This window comes from Lissotriton helveticus, chromosome 5_1 (assembly GCF_964261635.1).
Source record: "Lissotriton helveticus chromosome 5_1, aLisHel1.1, whole genome shotgun sequence".
Taxonomy (NCBI): Eukaryota; Metazoa; Chordata; class Amphibia; order Caudata; family Salamandridae; genus Lissotriton; species Lissotriton helveticus.
The window spans coordinates 27915888-27935469 of record NC_136065.1 but is presented as its reverse complement, the minus strand read 5'-3'; the positions used below and the strand labels follow the sequence as shown (position 1 = coordinate 27935469).

Genomic DNA, 19582 nt, shown 5'->3' with positions numbered 1-19582 from the left:
TGTCTGGGTCAGGGAGCTCTCCTCTCTCTCGCTCCACTCCCTTGCATATAATGGCTGCAGCGTGAATGACAAGCATTTGCAATGCAACAGGTCTCGCATTATTAAAGTGTGAGCTATTGGCATTGCTAAACAATGCAACACCAATAGTTCAAACTTTAATAATGCGAGACCTATTTCATTGCAAATGCTTGTTTGGTAATGCCAGGTCACCATTAGTTAGGCACTCCCAAGGCCTGGGGGATGCAGGTACCAGGGTGTCGGGTTTCTCACTGGATCCGGTTGCAGCCGGGGGACATTTGAAGAGGAGGCTGCAGGCATCATGGGCAAGCTCAGGAGAGGAAGTCCATTGCTAGATCCCAGGCAAGGATCGCTAGGGGGACATCATTGTGTCATTGGGCAACCTGGACTCGGGCAAAAGGCGTCAGATGCAGAGGGATACAAATGTCATTGACCCACCGGGATCTGGTGTCCTTGAGGTGGTTTCTTTCTGGACAAATCCAGTGTCCACCGGAGAAAAGTCTTAGAAGAAGGGAGCTCAGGTCTCCAGGGTTCTTGAAGGTTGCTAGCTGCTGGGCATCCTGGTTTGTGTGAGCATGTACCTTGAAGCGGGGACTGGCCGGTAGGGCTGGGGAAAAGTCAGTTGTCGCCTTCCTCCTTCGCTGCTGCATGGGTCTTCGGTCCTTCTTAGGTCATCGAATCTGAGGAACAAGACTCGAAGGAACCCCTAAATATTAAATTTATGGGCATTACTGAGGTCAGTGGCCAACACAATCTAGATGTTCAGGGATGTTGCAGAAGTATTAGCATGGTGGGCACTGAAGTTCAGTATTGCACTAGCAAATCCACAAGTTCTTACTGTAAACTGTAACCAAAGGTATGTTAGTCTGTAAAGTCCCATTTGTCAAGCTGTGATTGGTGGTAACCTGCTTCAAATCATGTCGGGCAGACCCTAGTGCATCGGTCCCTATCTTGTCAAATAATACCTTCTACTCTTTGTGGCTGGCTTTCTTTAAACTGGAAGCTCCAGATATTTCTCCAAAGCTTTTGGGTACAGATAGTTACTAGGGTTTTTTTAACTGGATATTTTCCTGAAGGATTATTCGTACAAAAGTATACGTAGCCATCAATTGTAGGAATTAAGTTGGATTAATCTATGCAGGTTTAGAATCTATTTAAAACCCGGACACAAAAATCCTGTACTTTGAGAACAGAGTTTTCACCTGTTTCGGATACCTTACAAATATTCCAATAATTATAGAAATAGCATTATGTGCAACCCTCTAACCGGTGTTTGCAAGATAAGGATTGTACCTCTCATTCCTACTCCTGTCTTGTGAACCAAGCCACACTATTGCTCTGGATGTTTCCAACCTATTTGAATTACTATCTTTCTGCAACAAGTGTTTGTTGCTATTGATCAATTGCCACTCTAAGTGGATCATCATCATTTTGTTGAACCTTTTTATATTCAGACGGTTGTTTTTTCTTAATGATGTGTTTAGCCTAGAAGGAACTCCTTAAGAATTTTTAAGAGCAAAGCACTCATCTTGTTTCCAGGGAGATTATTAATTTTCTCTCCAAACATGACATTAAACAGTCGGTTAAGTATGCATGATCACTTAGTCAATGGCTTGGTAGAGAGGGAAACAGGTCTCAAGGAAGGGAGTCAGCCTGCTCTTTCTGCTGGGGTTAACATCTTATCAATACTCCCCGTATTCTAAGTCAGGATTCACTCCTTTTGAGATGTTAAGAGGGAGGAAAAGTAAATCTAGTGTTTTTTTTATTTCAACTTGATGCTCGTTACAAAAAAGTGTAAAGGTGATAAAGAACAACTACAATTTGGTGGTTTGAGACATTTCACAGGATATTTTGCTACTGGAAACTGTGTTTACATTAATAAGCCTTTTGGGGTTTCAAAAGGGTTATCTATTTTCCCAATTGAGCGCGAGTAGGAACGCCGTTTTGTTGCATGGAAGGGGTTGATGGAATAAGAGCAGGTGGGTTCCCATTTCTAAAACTAGGACGCGCCGCGCACTTAATGGTAAACCTATTCCGCATGAGTCACAATTACATAAAGGATGGGATGGAGCTATGCAATTACATAAAGGATGTGATGTAGCTATGCAATTTTTTCCCAACTCTATTTCTCTCAGATTCCCTCAAAGTACAAGATTCTGAAGGAAAGAGTTATGCTGTAATATTTGATGGTGTTACAACACAATGTCATTATAATACCGATGTCTTCTCTAAAAGTTTCCAGGGCACAGGAACCTGAATGCACTCCGGAGGTACTGTGTTTTTCTATTGTTTTGTGGGTACAGGTTACTGAATACACTCCTAGGATTTCTCAAATTTGAGGGTGGGGTTGTCAAATCTAATACAGATTGTTCAACGAACAGTGCGAAAGTGCAGAATAATGGACCCCCTTCAAGGAATGCAACAGGTATTTTTTTAATGTATTAGTGATTCTATTTTTCCTGCATGTTCATCTGGTGTTTCCGGTGTACAGGTTACATAAGTACTCAAGTATATTTTTCTTTCCTACTACTTAGAGTGTGTTGAATAGGTTTCTGAAAGTGTATTCACATTTTCGGTTCAGTTTGGAGATTATTATTAACTTTTTCTTTATTGGTGGGGGTGATGGTGTATGTGGGTATGTTGCAAGTCCCTCCATTTCCTTAAATCAAGCATTAGAATCTATATGCATCATTGGAGGTTCTGAGTCTTTTGGAACTCTTTGGTGGCCAGTTGAGGGTCAGTTGTACTGTCCCTTCGTCTAAGTAGCTCGTCCCTAGCCATGGGTTCCATCATCTGGACTTAAAGTTAATACATTCTACACAAGTCTACTTTGCTGTTCTGGTCTCTGGTCATTTCAGCTACACCCCAATACTATAGATTGTCAGCAGAGTATACTCTTGCAAATAAACACGCGTTAACAGTGTAAACTGGCATCCAACGGGGGTCCAGGATATACGCGGATCAATGGACAATCATTTGGCTTATCCATTAACACAAACCATGTGCACCACGCAGCAACCAGGCGCGCAACACCCATTGGGCTCACCGGGCTTCAGCCCCCCCCGTCGTCTTCTTCAGCCCGGGCTAATTGACACGCACTGAGATGACTGCGCATCGGAGCTGAGAATGTCATTGTTATTGATGCATTCTGAGAGGCCCGGCAGCCCGAGCCAGCCAGCCTCTGAACAGCATCAAGTAAACCCCCAGCCCCCCCCTCTTGTTTTCCTTTACTAGCGCCGAGGTGATATCCTTGCCTGAAGGCAGGGATTTCACCTAAGCACTTGATGTGTTCAGCATGGGGTGGGAGTGGGAAGATGCACACAGCAGGGGGAAAGGGCTGGCCAGTGCAGGTGACGCTTTTCCTTTGTAAAGGAATTTCTGCTGGTGTCATATCCCAGGGTTTGCTGTCTGTGCACTTGTATGGATGTGTATTCCATACAAGTGCACAGACCGCAAACCCTGGGCTATGACGCCAGAAGGAATTAATTTACAAATGAAAAGCTTCACTTGCACTGGACATCCCATTCCCCCTGCTGTCCATGCACTTGTAGGGAATTCACATCCACAGCGCACCTCACCAGATAAATGGTGAACAGGGCCATGTATCTTTCTCTAAAGAGGAGAGTCCCCTCCGAATATGAATATGTAGTGTAAGTTTGTAGTGTTCATTTTTTGGGGTGCTAGTGGGTAATTTTAGGGTTCAGGGTGGGTTACGAATTGGGGTGCCAGGGGGTAATTGTAGGATTCTGAGTGGGTATGGGTTTTAGGGTGCCAGGGATAATTTTAGGGTAGTAATGGGTTTTGGTGTGCCAGGGGGCAATTTTAGGGTTCAGGACTGGTATGGGGGCCAGGGGGTAATTTAGGCGTTCAGGGTGGATGTGGGTTTTGGGGTGCCAGGGGTAATTTTAGGCTTCAGGGTGGGTATGGGTTTTGGGGAACCAGGGGTAATATTAGGGTGCAGCGTGGGTATGGGTTTTGGGGTGCCAGGGGTAATTTTAGGGTTCAGGGTGGGTATGGATTTTGTTGGGCAAGGGTGTAATTTTAGGGTTCCAGGGGTAATTTTGGGGGTCAGAGTGGTAATGGGTTTTGGGGTGCCAGGTGTAATTTTAGTGTTCAGGGAGGGCATGGGTTTTGGGGTTCCTGGGGTAATTTTAGGGTTCAGGGTGGGTATGGGAATTGGGGTGCCAGGGGGTAATTTCATGGTTTAGGGTGGTAATGGGTTTTAGGGGGCCATGGGGTTGTTAGGGTTCAGGGCAGGTATGAGTTTTAGGTTATGAGGGGGTGGACATTTTAGAGTTTAGGGTGGGTGTGGTTTTCGGGTGTCAGGGGGCAATTTTAGGGTTCACGGTGGGTATGGGTTTTGGGGTGCCAGGGTGTAATTTTAAGGTTTAGGGTGGTTAAGGGTTTTGGGGTGCTATGGAGTTAATTTTAGGGTTCAGGGTGGGTATGGGTTTTCGGGTGTCAGGGGGGCAATTTTAGGATTCAGGGTGGGTATGGGTTTTGGGGTGCCATGGGGTTCATTTTAGGGTTCAGTGCGGGTATGGGTTTTGGGTTTGTGAGGGGGGGACATTTTAGGTTTCAGGGTGGGTGTGGGTTTTCGAGTGTCAGGGGAGCAGGGGGGCAGTTTTAGGGTTCAGGGTGGGTATGAGTTTTGGCAGTGGCGTCACTAGGTGGGTGCGGGGAGTGCGGACCGCACCGGGTGACACCAACACATGGGCTGACACCAATCTGCACTGCAGCCTCACATCTGCTCTCACCTTTACTGTCGCTCCCTGTGCAAGCTTGTTCCTCATGCTGTTCACACTCGCCAGCGTCTCGCAGGAGATCTGCAATTCTTGACTACAATTTTCTTTGCTCACAAGGCAACTCTATAGCAGCCTAGCTCACCTGAGGGTGCATGGTTTCCTATTTTTCAGTATCTTGCACAGTCTTCAGTTTTTCAGTGAACCAGTTCCAAATTTCAGCTTGCTTTTCACTACAGTGCAACCTGTTGATCGCACTCTTGTTTATACAAATCCAGGGAAGACAGATGGAGTAAGAGAGAGAGGGAGACAGAGGGAGCTAGAGGGAGTAATACAGAGAGAGGGCGCTAGAGAGAGCAAGACAGAGAGAGAGGGAGATAAAGGAGTAAGACAGAAAGAGAGAGGGAGCTAGAGGGAGTAAGACAGAGAGCGAGAGAGCTAGAGTGAGAAAGACCGGAAGAGAGGGAGCTAGAGGGACTAAGACAGAGAGAGAGGGAGACAGAGGGAGCTAGAGGGAGCAAGACAGAGAGGGAGAGGGAGCTAGACAGAGAGAGAGGGCGCTAGAGGGAGTAAGACAGAGAGAGGGAGCTAGAGGGAGCTAGACAGAGAGAGGGGGCTAGAGGGAGTAAGACAGAGAGAGGGGGCTAGAGGGAGTAAGACAGAGAGAGAGGGAGCTAGAGGGAGCTAGACAGAGAGAGGGAGCTAGAGGGAGTAAGACAGTGAGAGAGGGAGACAGAGGGAGTAAGACAGAGAGCGGGAGCTAGAGGGAGCTAGACAGAGAGAGGGAGCTAGAGGGAGTAAGACAGAGAGAGGGGAGCTAGAGGGAGTAATACAGAGAGAGAGGGAGCTAGACAGAGAGAGTGAGCTAGAGGGAGTAAGACAGAGAGAGAGGGAGCTAGAGGGAGCTAGACAGAGAGAGGGAGCTAGAGGGAGTAAGACAGAGAGAGAGGGAGACAGAGGGAGTAAGACAGAGAGAGGGAGCTAGAGGGAGCTAGACAGAGAGAGGGAGCTAGAGGGAGTAAGACAGAGAGAGAGGGAGCTAGAGGGAGTAATACAGAGAGAGAGGGAGCTAGAGGGAGCTAGACAGAGAGGGAGCTAGAGGGAGTAAGACAGAGAGAGAGGGAGCTAGAGGGAGCTAGACAGAGAGAGGGAGCTAGAGGGAGTAAGACAGTGAGAGAGGGAGACAGAGGGAGCTAGAAGGAGTAAGACAGAGAGAGAGAGGGAGCTAGACAGAGAGAGAGGGAGCTAGAGGGAGTAAGACAGAGAGAGAGGGAGCTAGAGGGAGTAAGACAGAGAGAGAGGGAGCTAGAGGGAGCTAGACAGAGAGAGGGAGCTAGAGGGAGTAAGACAGAGAGAGAGAGGGAGCTAGAGGGAGTAAGACACAGAGAGAGAGAGAGCTAGAGGGAGCTAGACAGAGAGAGGGAGCTAGAGGGAGTAAGACAGAGAGAGAGGAAGCTAGGGAGAGCAAGGGAGAGGGAGACAGAGGGAGACAGAGGGAGCTAGAGGGAGTAAGACAGAGAGAGATGGAGCTAGACAGAGAGAGGGAGCTAGAGGGAGTAAGAGAGAGAGAGGGAGCTAGAGGGAGCAAGACAGAGAGAGAGAGAGATCTAGAGGGAGTAAGACAGAGTGAGAGAGAGATCTAGAGGGAGTAAGACAGAGTGAGAGAGAGCTAGAGGGCGCTAGACAGGGAGAGGGAGCTAGAGGGAGTAAGAGAGAGAGAGAGGGAGCTAGAGGGAGTAAGAGAGAGGGGGCTAGAGGGAGTAAGAGAGAGAGAGGGAGCTAGAGGGAGTAAGACAGAGAGAGAGGGAACCAGAGGGAGCTAGAGGGAGTAAGACAGAGAGAGGGAGCTAGACAGAGAGAAGGAGCTAGAGGGAGTAAGACAGTACCTAGCGCCGTACATTTCTGACAGAGGTGGTCCATGCGGTAAGTCGTGAGGGGGTGACACCATGAGTTACCCGCACCGGGTGACACCAACCCCAGTGACGCCACAGGGTTTTGGGGTGCCAGGGGGAGAATTTAATGTTCAGCATGGGTATGGGTTTTAGGGTGCCAGGGGTAATTTTAAGGTTCAATGTGGGTATGGGTTTGGGGGGCAAGGGTGTAATTTTAGGGATCAGCGCGGGTATGAGTTTCTGGGCTTCAAGGGGGTGATTTTAGGGTCCAGAGTGGTAATGGGTTTTGGGGTGCCAGGGGGTAATTTTAGGGTTCAGGGTGGGTATGGGTTTTGGGGTGCCTGGGGGTAATTTTGGGGTTCAGGGTGGTAATGGATTTGGGGGGGCAAGGGTGTAATTTTAGGGATCAGTGCGGGTATGGGTTTTGGGGAGCCAGAGGTAATTTTAGGGTTCAGGGTGGGTATGGGTTTTGGGGGGTAAGGGTGTAATTTTAGGGATCGGCGTGGGTTTGGGGTTCTAGGTGGATGATTTCAGGGTTCAGGGTGGTAATGGGTTTTGGGTTGCGAGGGGGTAATTTTAGGGTTGCATGTTTTCTCCACTTGACCTGAGCATTAATCGATCCCGTTTATCTGACATTTTAGCCCCGCCCCTTTGATTAACATTAGCCACGCCCCTTCATTTGCCATGTTAGCCCCCCCCGAAATTAAGACCTAGTTGCGCCCCTGGCAGCAACCAATGAGACATCTGGATTGGGGGGGGCGTAGCATATGATGCCACAACCAACTTGATCAACAAATGAGGCAACTAGCAGCAGAGAAAGCAAAAGGAACTCATGACTCACGATATTAAAAGTAAAAGTCCTACTATTCAGCAACTCAGTACACTAGCACACTACACTCTTACAGTTAGTGAATCCATGCCTTTGGGCAAAGTGCACATTCCAACTGCTACATATATTACAACCAGCAACCAATATTACATGTGCACTGTTCAGCACATTACCGTCACTTTTAAAAGTCCGCCAAAAAAGACAATTCCTGCTCATGACCTCAATGCCTGGGAAGAGTCAGCACTCTGATGAGCCCCATAACGCTGGGAAGCGCACCTCAAACCACAGGATACATCTGTTTGCTCTTTGTAGCAGGTGATATCCCCAGTGTACTCTGAACGAAAGGAAGATGGCGCCGCTGGCAAACAAGACAACAAGTGAGTCCCATCTGTAACGTATGCTCCGGCCCCAACAGAACAAACATGTATGTGGCTCGTAAATACCTGAATTACTAGCGGTGTTCACGTGTATTCAAGCTTCCATTACCACGAAAAGATAAACATTTTATTTTACCATTTAAAATCATTACACATCTCGTCCACTCCAAACTGCAAGATAAATCATTCAAATGCAATCAAATATAAAACATCCCTAGCATCACTTAATACGCTCGTCTTCAAGGAAGATCATGTAAAAATGATATTGTGGATTTTGATTTTCTCTGAGGCTATTGCAGCAGGTTGCGCGTCATTCAGTTCCTTGGCCGCCGAATTCATGAACTTAAATATCTGAGCCGGTGATCGGGTCGATTCCCTCGGACAAAACCCGACAGCGTCTCCACAGGTTATGATTTTAAGAGTTTTAAAAGCCAGACGCAGCTAAAATGTCTTTAGTGCCTGCAGTTTCGTTCAAATACATATCATTGCATAATGATTATGAGGAGGAGCTGCATAATCTGGTGTTCCATTGGCTTTCAAGGGTATCGTTCAGAAACAGTCGTATAAATTGTCATTTCAGCTCCCTTGAGAAGGATTATTTTAAACCAAGTAGTAAATTCGGGGAGTCGCACAAAGTAACTACCAATCACAGATTCTTCATCTTCAAATCTGCGGGTATGATTGTAGCTTGCTTCACCAAAATGCTTGCCAAGTGTTTAGGAGGGCGATGTGTTCCGCAAATGTAATGCGGCAAGTTGTCTATGGATGTTGCAGGAGCAGTAGATTACGATTACTCTAATATAAATAGCTGCCACGGTGAGTGTACCCTTGGTTGCCCGTTTTAATATAGCACAAAACAATCGTTTAGTACTAATTGCCGTCTAATGAATTTAATTTTCCAAGCCAGGAGTCAATACCATCTCTGAAGGCGATCTCAGTGAAAGTCAGTGCTGGCATCAATATATAATCAATTACCTGTGCGGGAGCAGGTTGCGTCTGGACAGTTCAGATGCTTTAATGAACTTTGAAAAACGACCTCTCATCCACCCGAACCCTAAAACTTTGCAGAAAGAATCCCTCTACAGTTTGAAAACAAATGAGCTGTTTGAGTTTACTGGTAAACCAAAACCATGCCCTTAGTTTTAGACCCAATCATTTGGATAGTGTTCATTTCGTTGTAACAGGCTATGGGCGCCAAAGATAACTGAAACCCTATGTCTGTCTGAGTTAACAAGATCGTATCATCCCAACATTGTAATACTTGAAACTTAGTATCAGCTTGCGGCAATGGAAAAGATATTGCTTAATTATCAGTTTAATGTCGCCCAGATTTAGATGAAATAGGCGATAAGCTAGAATGCAACTGGTTTTGAAGGCAAGAATATTATGTAGCGTGTCACATTTTCCCGTTACCTTACGCTTCAATAAGGTATCCGACTACAAGTTATTTCTGGCATTTATTAGGGGCGATGGAATTCCCTACTTAGAAGAACTGGCCCGCAGGCGGCCTCTGACATTAGGATATGCTGTAAAAACAATGAATGCGTCGTATGAATAATGGTTTCATAAAATAAAAAGTCCAGTATGTATAGAGTTTAAGTAAAAGATTTGCTTTAAAACTCTGTGAAACCGTTATGTTAGCGGACCTAACACTCCAAGTTTAGGAGGGATGCGGGTTACATTAGAGATTACGTGGCACACAGTGTCTTGCAGAATGAAGTTACGGCATGCGGTATTGACGTTTAGTATGGCGTGTCACGTCAAGGTTTGACATTACCTTTACCTTGCACATAAACGGCTGCTGCCTGTCCAAACTATGAATAGTATTTCTCGCTAACCTGATGAATGTATTCTCTCAAAACTGAGATCACGCCACCAGCCTCCTCTCGTAGGAGGCCCTGCGGCAGCCTCGCTGGAGAACCAGCCTGCTCAATTAGCGTCACACCAACCCCGGTCCGAAGTACTAACATTACCCACATCACGCTCGCTGTAAGCAAACAAAAGAGTTGCAAGTGGAGCCCTTCAACACCCTTTTTAGAACCAGTCTCAGATACACGTACTCAGGTCGCAGTTATATGGCTACAAATATAGAGTAGCAATGGCGCTTTAGTTGTAGACTACAACAAGCATTTGCAATGCAATAGGTCTCCCAGTAATTAAGTTTGAGCTTATGCCATTGCTAAATTTCCAGCATTTGTTGCAGCTGCTCATTGAGCTGAAACCCAGCAGCCTGCAGGGCTGCTGGTATTTCGGAACTCCTGATGAAGCCTTCCTGATTGCGGTCGAAACTTTTGAACACGCACTGCCACTTCTTGATGTTGCTTAGGTACTTGAACAAGTCAAAGCCCAGCTTCCCCGTGCCATCACTGTCCATGACAGCCACCATGCTACGGCATGAGTCCAGGCTAAAGCCTTCGGTCCTCAGGTCTTGGGGTCGAGTAACCACCTTGTTCAGGATGTTCATCATCTCCGTTGGGCAAACCTCCATGTCCTCCCTGGCCAGCTGCAGGAAGAGGCGGCGGAATTGGCGGACTTCTGGGCTTTCATTGGCTTCCACCTTGGTAAAATTGCTGCGGGGAGGAGGTGGGGGCTCAGGGTTGTAGCTTGCTGCTGCTTCACTGATGATGTTAATAATTCCTCCGAGAATGCCACCGGCACCACCAAAACACCCTCCACCACCTCCCCCTCCTCCACCTCCACGGCTCCCACCAGCACTGCTGCCGCCACCACCTCCACCACTGCTGCCACCCTGGCGGGGTATCAACCCTCCAATTACGTTCATGATGCCACCTGCCTGGCCGCCTTTTGATATTCCCCCGAGTGCCTGTTTCACGAGGAACATTTTGACTGGGTTGGTGGTGGTCGTAAGGCTGTCTCTGAGGGGTCGCCGAAGGGCTTTGCTGGATCCCGGGGCGAAGCAGCGTTTTCCTCTCCGCCTGCCTCTGCACACTGGAACGGGCTGCTCCGCTCGATGCGTTCTTGTTCGCCTGCCAACTGTGCAGGAAGTAGTGTGGCTCACTGGTTAGAGGCGGCAGACCCGAGAGCAGAGGACGGCCAGGGACCAGGGTTCGATTCCCGGCGCGGCAGGTTTCTGGACCAGGGTCAGCGGACTCGATAATTCTCTCGCCTCGGTGCCCACTCTGATCAGCGTTCACACTCGGCAACTCTGGGCATTAGCTTGCCTCATCTTCACTAACGGCCCCACCAGACCGCCGGGGATGCCTGGTCTCACCCTGGAGATACCCATTAAGGGACCATCTCTCAGGGAAGCCAGGAAGGGTTTCGCAGCGGTCGAAGCGCCTTGGGACCCTATGGGTAAGTAGTGCGCTATATAAATGCCTATACATTTACATACATTACAGGAAAGTGGGAGCTCAGAGTCACCGACCCGACCCTCCCTCCCCACCCATGTCTGTGCTGCCAAGAGACGAGCCGAGCAGGGCGCCTCCGCCGCACGAATTAAAGGACGTCAAAGTGGAACCTCAGGATGGAAGCCTAAGTACAACATTGTTTCGCAAACCTTCTGACAGGAATAAGGCATTACATTTTTCCAGCAACCACCCTCAGAGTTTGAAACAGAACTTGCCCTCTGGGCAATTTCTGAGAATACACAGAAATTGTTCCACGAAGGAAGAATATTTCAAACACGCAGAACTTCTAAAAGAACGTCTTATTCAGAGAGGGTACCCTAAAAAACTTTAAAAAAATTCCCTCAAACGGGCATGGTGGACTCCTCGTGAGACATTGTTGGCAAAAAGGAGCAAACCAGACGTTAAAAGGATGGTATGTGTTACTACCTTCTGTCCAGCGACAAATTTACACAGGAAGCTCATTACGTCCAACTGGCATCTGCTAAAAAACTTGCATGAAGATTTCTCAGTGCCACCACTCTTTGCGTATAAAAAGGACAAAAGTGTGGCTAATTACGTTGTCAGGGCGGCACTACCAACTACTAAGGCACCCACATTACAAAGTCTGTTCGGATTACCTCCGGCCAAAGGACACCATAAGTGCAGTACATGCACTTGCTGTGCAGAGACGATTGAGGACTCAGTTTTCACGTTCGATGATACTCATTGGAAACATGACACCTTTACTAATTGCAAGTCCAAGTGATAGAGCGCGCGAGGCCACCCGGCCAACAGTTTTCGCCGTTTCCGGCTTCAGGGCCCATATACTTTTCAAATCACCATATACATCGATCGGGTGACTTCACGAGCTCTATCAGGTTGGTGTGTGTGTGTTCCCTGCTACCAATTTTCGGTGCACCCGACTTACCATCCACCGATGCGGGTACCTAATGACCACAATGAATCAGGGAGCTAGCTGTAAAGGAAAGGCAGCAAAATACAAACCCAACCAATAACATTCAAATACTGTTTAAATGACCACGGACAACTGGAAGTTTTAAAATGTTTATCTAAAGTTCAATATTTTCTTGCATGAGGTACAGTAAAATAAGGCAATCAATAACCAAGATAACGTAAATCACATAGGCAGAAAGAAATAATGACAAAGTAATCATCAAGGTACTAAATAAAATGTAACGAGAAAATACTATGTAAGTCAGTATTATCTAGACAGGGATAGACTAAGTGTGTGTGACTATAGAAGAGTTTATAATGATTAACACGCTTCACTTAAGGTGAAGGGGCCTTTGAACAACCTAGGCAACGAAGTTCTAGACCATATCAGAAAATGACACACTGCTATGCAAAATATGATTTCTAACAAATGAGAAGACATAGGAATATCTTTGCAAAATTATAAATGACTGTTCAATAGTTGCGGAAAGGCATGGAAATATAACATATGCAAAATTTAACTTTATTAAAGCAAAAGTTAGAAATTCAGAAGGTGCAAGAATTTCAAGAGGTTCAGAGTAATATTTACCTAGAAAAGGTGTGGAAACCAAACCCTGGCCACGGGTCAGTTAAGGACAGGAAAACCTCAAGGAAGGATACCCCTCAAAGGACAGCAGGTGCAGAATGGACACCCAGGACAGGACAGGATACCCTCGGGAAAGGAATCAGGACAGGACCCTCTTCAGGACAGGACCCTCTTCAGGACAGGACCGGAACCCACAGTTCGGAAGCAACGCCTGCGCTCCACCCGCTCTGCAGCTTATCGATCAAGACCCCGATTGGGTCAGCGAACTCCCAGCTAAGTGCTTTGCCAGCACTTTAAGGTTCAGTAGAACCTCCGTCTATGGTCAAATTCGGACAGAGTGCTCCGCAGCGCTCTGTGTCTTCAGTCACCTATTGAGTGCGTTGGGTCAGTGACAGGTCAGCTAAACCAGACAAGTCGGACGGTTCACTAGGTGAACCCAGGGTAGATATACAGTTTGGGGACAGTGTACCACCCCCCAATGTTGCAAAGTGTCAGAATCCCTCAATTTGGATTGGTCCTAAGGTAGGGTTTGGGTAACACACCAATCACAATACACGATTTGAAGCCTTCATTTACATATTTGGGTACCGCCTAGCAGATTTGGGGTTCCCATGAGCTAACAGTAGCGCAACAATACATTGTATCATATAAGGAGCCACATTCGCTGTTCTCGCAGGGCAGAGGTGACTTTCTCAGGAGCATCTCGCCCATCACTGCCAGCTGGCTATGTTCCATCAGCCAAGGTCCCTCGTGCTGCCGAATGTCGCACAGGCGCAGAAGGGACCTCCAATATGGCTCTCCTCTCACTCAGACCCCCATTGCCCGCGGTACATGAAAAGTAAGCGAAACCAAATTAATACATAATAATGTCATCATGAAAACACATCACAGGGTTTGTACTTTTAACTCATCATCAAGAAATAAACTTATGCAATTAAATGTTAGCTACATTCAGACGAAACACAAGAGCAGTGGCACGAGCTGTACCACATGATAAGCACAGCTATGAATTACGCATGCGCATAACTTTCCCTCCACTTCTGCAGACGCGTCAGGACACGTGAGTGTGGCTGACGCATGCGCAGTAACTAAAATACAAGCGGCGGCCATTTTAGAGGACATGGATTAAATTCATTAGAAATACACATAGGCAAGCGTCTTAAACTTTACTCAAACTTAATATAAACGTTAGTAAAAACATACACGGGTTACCTTGTTATACATAAACGAGGTTCTTGATTTCGGCAAGCCGCAAAATATGCGAAGCTTTGCTTCATCAATCCCCTCTTTGATGATATTTACTATCATCACAAATTATAATGGAACCAGATGCCAACTTTCTTTCACACTTTATAAAGTTCTATTTCTTCCAGCAACCGTTCTAGCTTTTCTCTTTCAGTTTTAGCAGGGTGAGAAGTCTTCACCTTTTTGTATATCTGATCATTCACTTCCTCTAATTCAATCTCATCCACACTTCGTTTCACTCCTCTTGCATTAACCTCGTGCTTTTTGGTACGCTTGCGGTATTTACAGCATAAGAAAATGGAAAGTATAATAAGACCTATAATACCAATTGGCATCAGAATTTTGAATAATAAGCTTTTACCTATGCTAGCAAGCCAATGACCTACATTTGAGAGACCATCTACCAGTCTCTTCCAGGCACTATCAACCTCGAGTGGTTTGAGCTCCTTTGCCAAATTAGTAATGTTTTTCACATATCTTTTGATCTGTACACTTTTATCCGGAATATAAGTGCAACAATGTTGCGCCTTCAACATCCGGCAGACTCCGCCCTCTTTCGCTAATAAGGTGTCAAGAGCAAGTCGATTTTGTAAAACCATTGATCTGATCGCAACCATTTCGGTATTGACCAGCAGAAATCCATGAGCTGTTTCAGTAGACAGCACATCTACTATAGTAGACAATTTGCAAATTCTGTGAGTGTTCAGAACCACTCCCACTCCAGGTATCAGTGCACTGAAAATACTACCCATAATTTCACCTATACTTTCTCTTTTACTACGCACTAAGCCATTAGTATCTTCATTGCTTCCAGCTTTTCCATTCACATGGTATATTTTCGGGAAAACAATGCCAAAGTAGCAGCTCCCATACCAGTGATCCGGCAATTTGAAATAAGCCTTGTCCCCACAAATGTAATAAATTCCAGGAAACACAGGCTCTGACCCATTTTTGAAACCCCAACCTCCAATTACCTTGTAATTATGTTCGCATTCACTGGAACCAATGAAAACATTGTTATAATAGCTAGTCTTCTCGCGGTGAAGACATAGCTTGCCTTTCTTTTCAAAATCCAGCAACAGAGCAGGACCCGCTCCACCAGATGAGGTGCCTTCCATGTTTTCTGCCCACTTTGGCTTTTTCTGACTTTCGTCATTAGCCTTCTTCTGAATTTTAATTCTCCTTTTCTCTGCCATGTTCAGGAACATCTTTTCCTGCTCACGCAAAGAACAAGTCAAGTTATCTCTGTGTGCGTCTGCTATGTCAATGTTCCCTATAGTCAGAAAGTAGTCTCCCATATATCTTATGGTGTCAGTTTTGGTATGTACAGGATTCAAGTTCCCACGTATAGGAAGTTCAGAAAAGATCACGTCATTGTTAGAGTAATAATACTGTAACGGTCCCCTTTTGTAAAATAAACTAGCTAAAATGCTACAGGAAATTCCATATGTTAATGGCAGATGATGGTATGTCACGCCTTCAGCCACCGAAGTAGGTAGCTTCATGCAGACATAGCAATCTTCAATTTCCATAGTCTCTACATAGTGTATTAACAAGTTTGCGAAAACATTCAAATGTGTCCTGTTTTTCATTCCATGGTAATGTAGTCCTTTCTCATCTGATGCTTCTAAGTCTCGTTTAGTTTGTCTCAATGCTCTCTCATGTCTTTCTACACTCTGTGTTGTCAGCTCCTCATTGTCAGTATTTACAACTTCAGTAGGGACAATGTTAGTATCTTTACTTACAGCAAAGGGAATGAAAATTGTTAATCCTATCCAGATAACTATCAGTACTACTATACTACATATACACACCTTGCAACACGTCTTAAAACGGCTGCAACTAGGTCTACCATTCACTGTTGAATCAGACATTTTAGCTCAGTAGGAGTGTTCTCACCCCTCTTTTTTACTTTTTACACAACTAGCTTACTTTGTGCAAATTCACGGTGGTTCGTCTTCCTCTTCAGCTGAGTACTCTGGGACGGGTTCTCCGTCGCTCACGTCAGTTATATCAAGATCTTCAAGTTCTTCCAAAACCAGTGTCCATTCAGGAGACTTGTACTTTTTGTTTTGTCTTTTTATTCGCTCACTCCTTCTTTTGGAAGAATCTTCTTCTTGCTCTGCTATTCGAGCACTTCTTCTTGCTTCTGCACGTTTTTCTTCCACTGTCTTTATCCTTAGTCTCAGTCTTTTTACAAACCTAGGCTCAAGGTTGTTTCTTTTCTTTAGTCTCTTAGTCGGTACTTGGACTTCACTTTCTTTTCTTATTTTGTTGTTCTCTTTATCTTGTGGTAATTCTTCTCCACTTTCTTCTCCTACTTCCCTTATCTGACTAGTTCCAGGGCTAGCATCAAATTCTTCTGCCTGGTTGCTAATCTGGCCTTGTTCAGGAATATTTTGTTTTTGGCTTTCAATTGTCTCTGTTTCTGTTTCTGTTTCCTGAACCCGTTTTTCTAACTCTATCTGATCCTGTTCAAGCACTTCGATCTCTTGATTTTCTTCTGCTCGAACTATTACTCTATGTCTAGTCTGTCCCTTATCCACATCAGGAGTTAGTGGAGGAGTATCAAACACTTGCTCTGTATCCTGCACTTGTTCAGTATCGGGTACTTGTTCAGTCTTATTCACTTGAGCTGTATCAATCACGTGCTCTGTCCCTGTCTGACCTTCTCCTTCCTCAGTTTTGATTTGAATCTCAAGTGGCTGAGGTTCTTCGCCTGTGCCTTGCTTTTCCTGACTAGTCCACTCTCTACCTTCACTAAGTCGTTCTCTTGTTCTGATAGGATCTTCGGTCAGATCAATCATCGGTATCCATTCTTCTGGCCATATGCTTGGCAGCTCGTCTTCAGCTACTCCTGGCTCAGTTTCCTGGACCTCTTCAGCAGGCTGGTTTCTTGGCAGTTCGCAGTCAACTACTCCTGGGCCAACGTCTGCTGTTCCTGCAACCTGACTGGTGCTGGGCTGCTCGTTGTCAGTTGCTACTGGTCGGGCTCCTTCAGGGTCCTCTGCTGGTTGCCCTGGTTCTTCAAATCCTTTGTCTGGCAATACCTTCTGGGTGTGTCCAGCGTGGATCCACTGGGGAACACCTGCGACTTTCACTGCAGTGGTTGTCACCAGGATTACTTGGCGTTTCTTTCCCCACCTTGGTGCCAGACAGCTTGATCGAGTGTGCTTCTTTATTTTGACCCAGTCTCCTGGAACCAAGTTGTGGAGAGGAGTCGTTGGATTAAGGATGCCGTCGTCTCCAATCTGGCGAGAGATAGAACGCACTTGGTCACCCAATCTTCTGCAGTATTCAAGCACCAAATCATCAGTAATGCTCAACAATTTGCTTCCTGGCACCCATGCTTGTCTCATCACTCTTCCCATAATGATTTCATGGGGACTTAGGCCTGTCTTGCGGTCTGGAACACTTCTCAGTCCCATCAGGACCAGGGGCAGGGCCTTCACCCAGTTCATGCCAGTAGCATCTGTCAGCTTTGCTAGTCTGTTTTTGATAGTTCCATTTACTTGTTCCACTATTCCAGAAGCCTCTGGGTGGTATGCACAATGGAGTTTCTGCCTTATGCCAAAGGCCTTACAGAGTTCAGCCAGTATGTCATTCTGGAAATGTCCACCCTTATCTGATTCAATAATGCATGGTATTCCGAACCTAGGTATCAGTTCTTTTAGTAAACACTTCGCTACTGTCAGTGCGTCACTTTTGGGAGTAGGGTAAGCTTCTACCCATTTCGAAAATACACACACAATGACAAGGACATATCGCTTTCCTTCACAATGGGGCATGGTGATGAAATCAATCTGTATTTTTATAAAGGGACCCCCTGACCTCCCAATCTTGCTCAGTTCAACCATTGTCCTCTTGCCTGGGTTCATCTGTTGACATGACAGGCACCTCTGGCAGAGGGACTCTGCTACCTTCCTGAATTTCTTGCTGTACCAAGTCTGTTGAAATACCAGAATCATGGCATCCCTACCAATGTGTGATCCTTCATGTATTAATCTTGCCATTGTGCCAAGCAAGTGTCGGGGTAACACAGGCATACCAGTTGGACCTATGATGACACCATCCACACGTCTCGGTCTACATCCATCCTCCTTCCATTTCTCTCTTTCTTGCCAAGGAGCCGACTCTTGCCACTCTCTCACCTCATCCCATGTAGGCACTTCCTCAAACACCTGAAGCTGGCAGCTGGTTCCTGGCCCCCCTCGTTTTGGATTTACAATATACCGATCTTTGGCACACCATTGAGCCACTCGATCAGCATAATCGTTTCCCAGAGATACTCTGTCCATGCTCCTTTTATGAGCAGCACATTTTACCACTGCCAGTTCTTTGGGCAACTGGATGGCCTCTAAAAGGTCATGAACCACTTTTGCATTCCGAATGGGAGTACCTGAGGAAGTCATGAATTCCCTCTGTAGCCATAATTGGCCAAAGTCATGCACAACGCCATAACAGTACTGACTGTCAGTATACACTGTTATGCGTAAGTCCTTCCCAATTTTGCAAGCCATTATCATGGCTATCAATTCAGCTACTTGTGCAGACTTGATGTTATATAGGTAACCTGCTTGTTCAATTTTTGTGAAAGACACTACTGCATAAGCAGCACTCAAGCCTCCTAATTCATGTCTTAGGCAGGACCCATCCACAAATAGTTCTTTATCATGCACAGGCAATGGCACTTCTTTTATGTCTGGGCGTGGCTTGGTACTGAATTCTGTCAGATCAATACAATCATGTTCATCATCATCCCCACCTTCCATTTCCAAGGGGTCGGGGAGTAAGGTGGCAGGGTTCAGAATACCGCACCTAACAATGCTCACATTTGCTGCACCCACAAGAATCCTCTCGTATTTAGTCAGCCGACTAGGGGTGAGGTACTGTGTTTTAGTTCTGGTCAACAGGATTACCACTCCATGTGAAACATACACGGTCACAGGATGTCCCATGACAATGGACTCACTCTGCTCCAAACTTACACAGGTAGCAGCTACTGCTTTCAGACAGCCTGGTAACCCAGCAGCTACTGGGTCCAGTGTGGCAGAGAAATAGGCCACAGGCCTCCTGGTTGTGCCATGTTCTTGAGTCAGGACTGACAATGCGCAATTATCGCGAGTGTCACAGAATAGGGCAAACTCTTTGGAATAATCTGGCATTCCCAACGCAGGGGCTGTACACAGACAATTTTTCAGTCTTGTGAAAGCCATTAGACTTTCATCGTCCCACTCTACAACATCTGGCATTCCTCTCGTGGTCATTTTTATCAAGGGCCTGGCTAAGGCTGCAAATCCCAGAATCCACTGCCTGCAGTACCCTAATACACCCAGGAACATTCTGACTTCTTTTTGAGTACGGGGCAACTGCATCTTTTGAATTATTCTCACTCTTTCTGAAGTGACTTTTCGGACACCCTTTTCTATCTGGTGTCCCAGATATTTCACTGATTTCGCACAGAACTGTAGTTTGTCAGGGGCCACTTTATGCCCTTTCTCACACAGGTGATTTAGGAGGGCGATGGTGTCAACTACACAGTCCCTGTGACTTTTAGACGCCAATAGAAGGTCGTCTATGTACTGCACT

General features: G+C 46.1%; 2 protein-coding genes across 2 annotated transcripts in view; both read right to left on the bottom strand.

Moving 5' to 3' along the window:
* Positions 1–19582, bottom strand: part of LOC144754097 (E3 ubiquitin-protein ligase TRIM39-like) — a 243702-nt gene that overhangs the window by 50568 nt on the left and 173552 nt on the right. The gene's annotated exons all lie outside the window — the stretch shown is intronic.
* Positions 10038–10795, bottom strand: LOC144756239 (calpain small subunit 1-like). Its single transcript, XM_078645866.1, has one exon. The coding sequence runs from the start codon at positions 10698–10700 to the stop codon at positions 10038–10040; it is 663 nt and encodes a 220-aa protein (XP_078501992.1). The 5' UTR covers positions 10701–10795.

Coding starts and splice junctions, on each gene's coding strand:
- LOC144756239 (XM_078645866.1), bottom strand. CDS start 10,700: ATGTTCCTCGTGAAACAGGCACTCGGGGGAATATCAAAAGGCGGCCAG.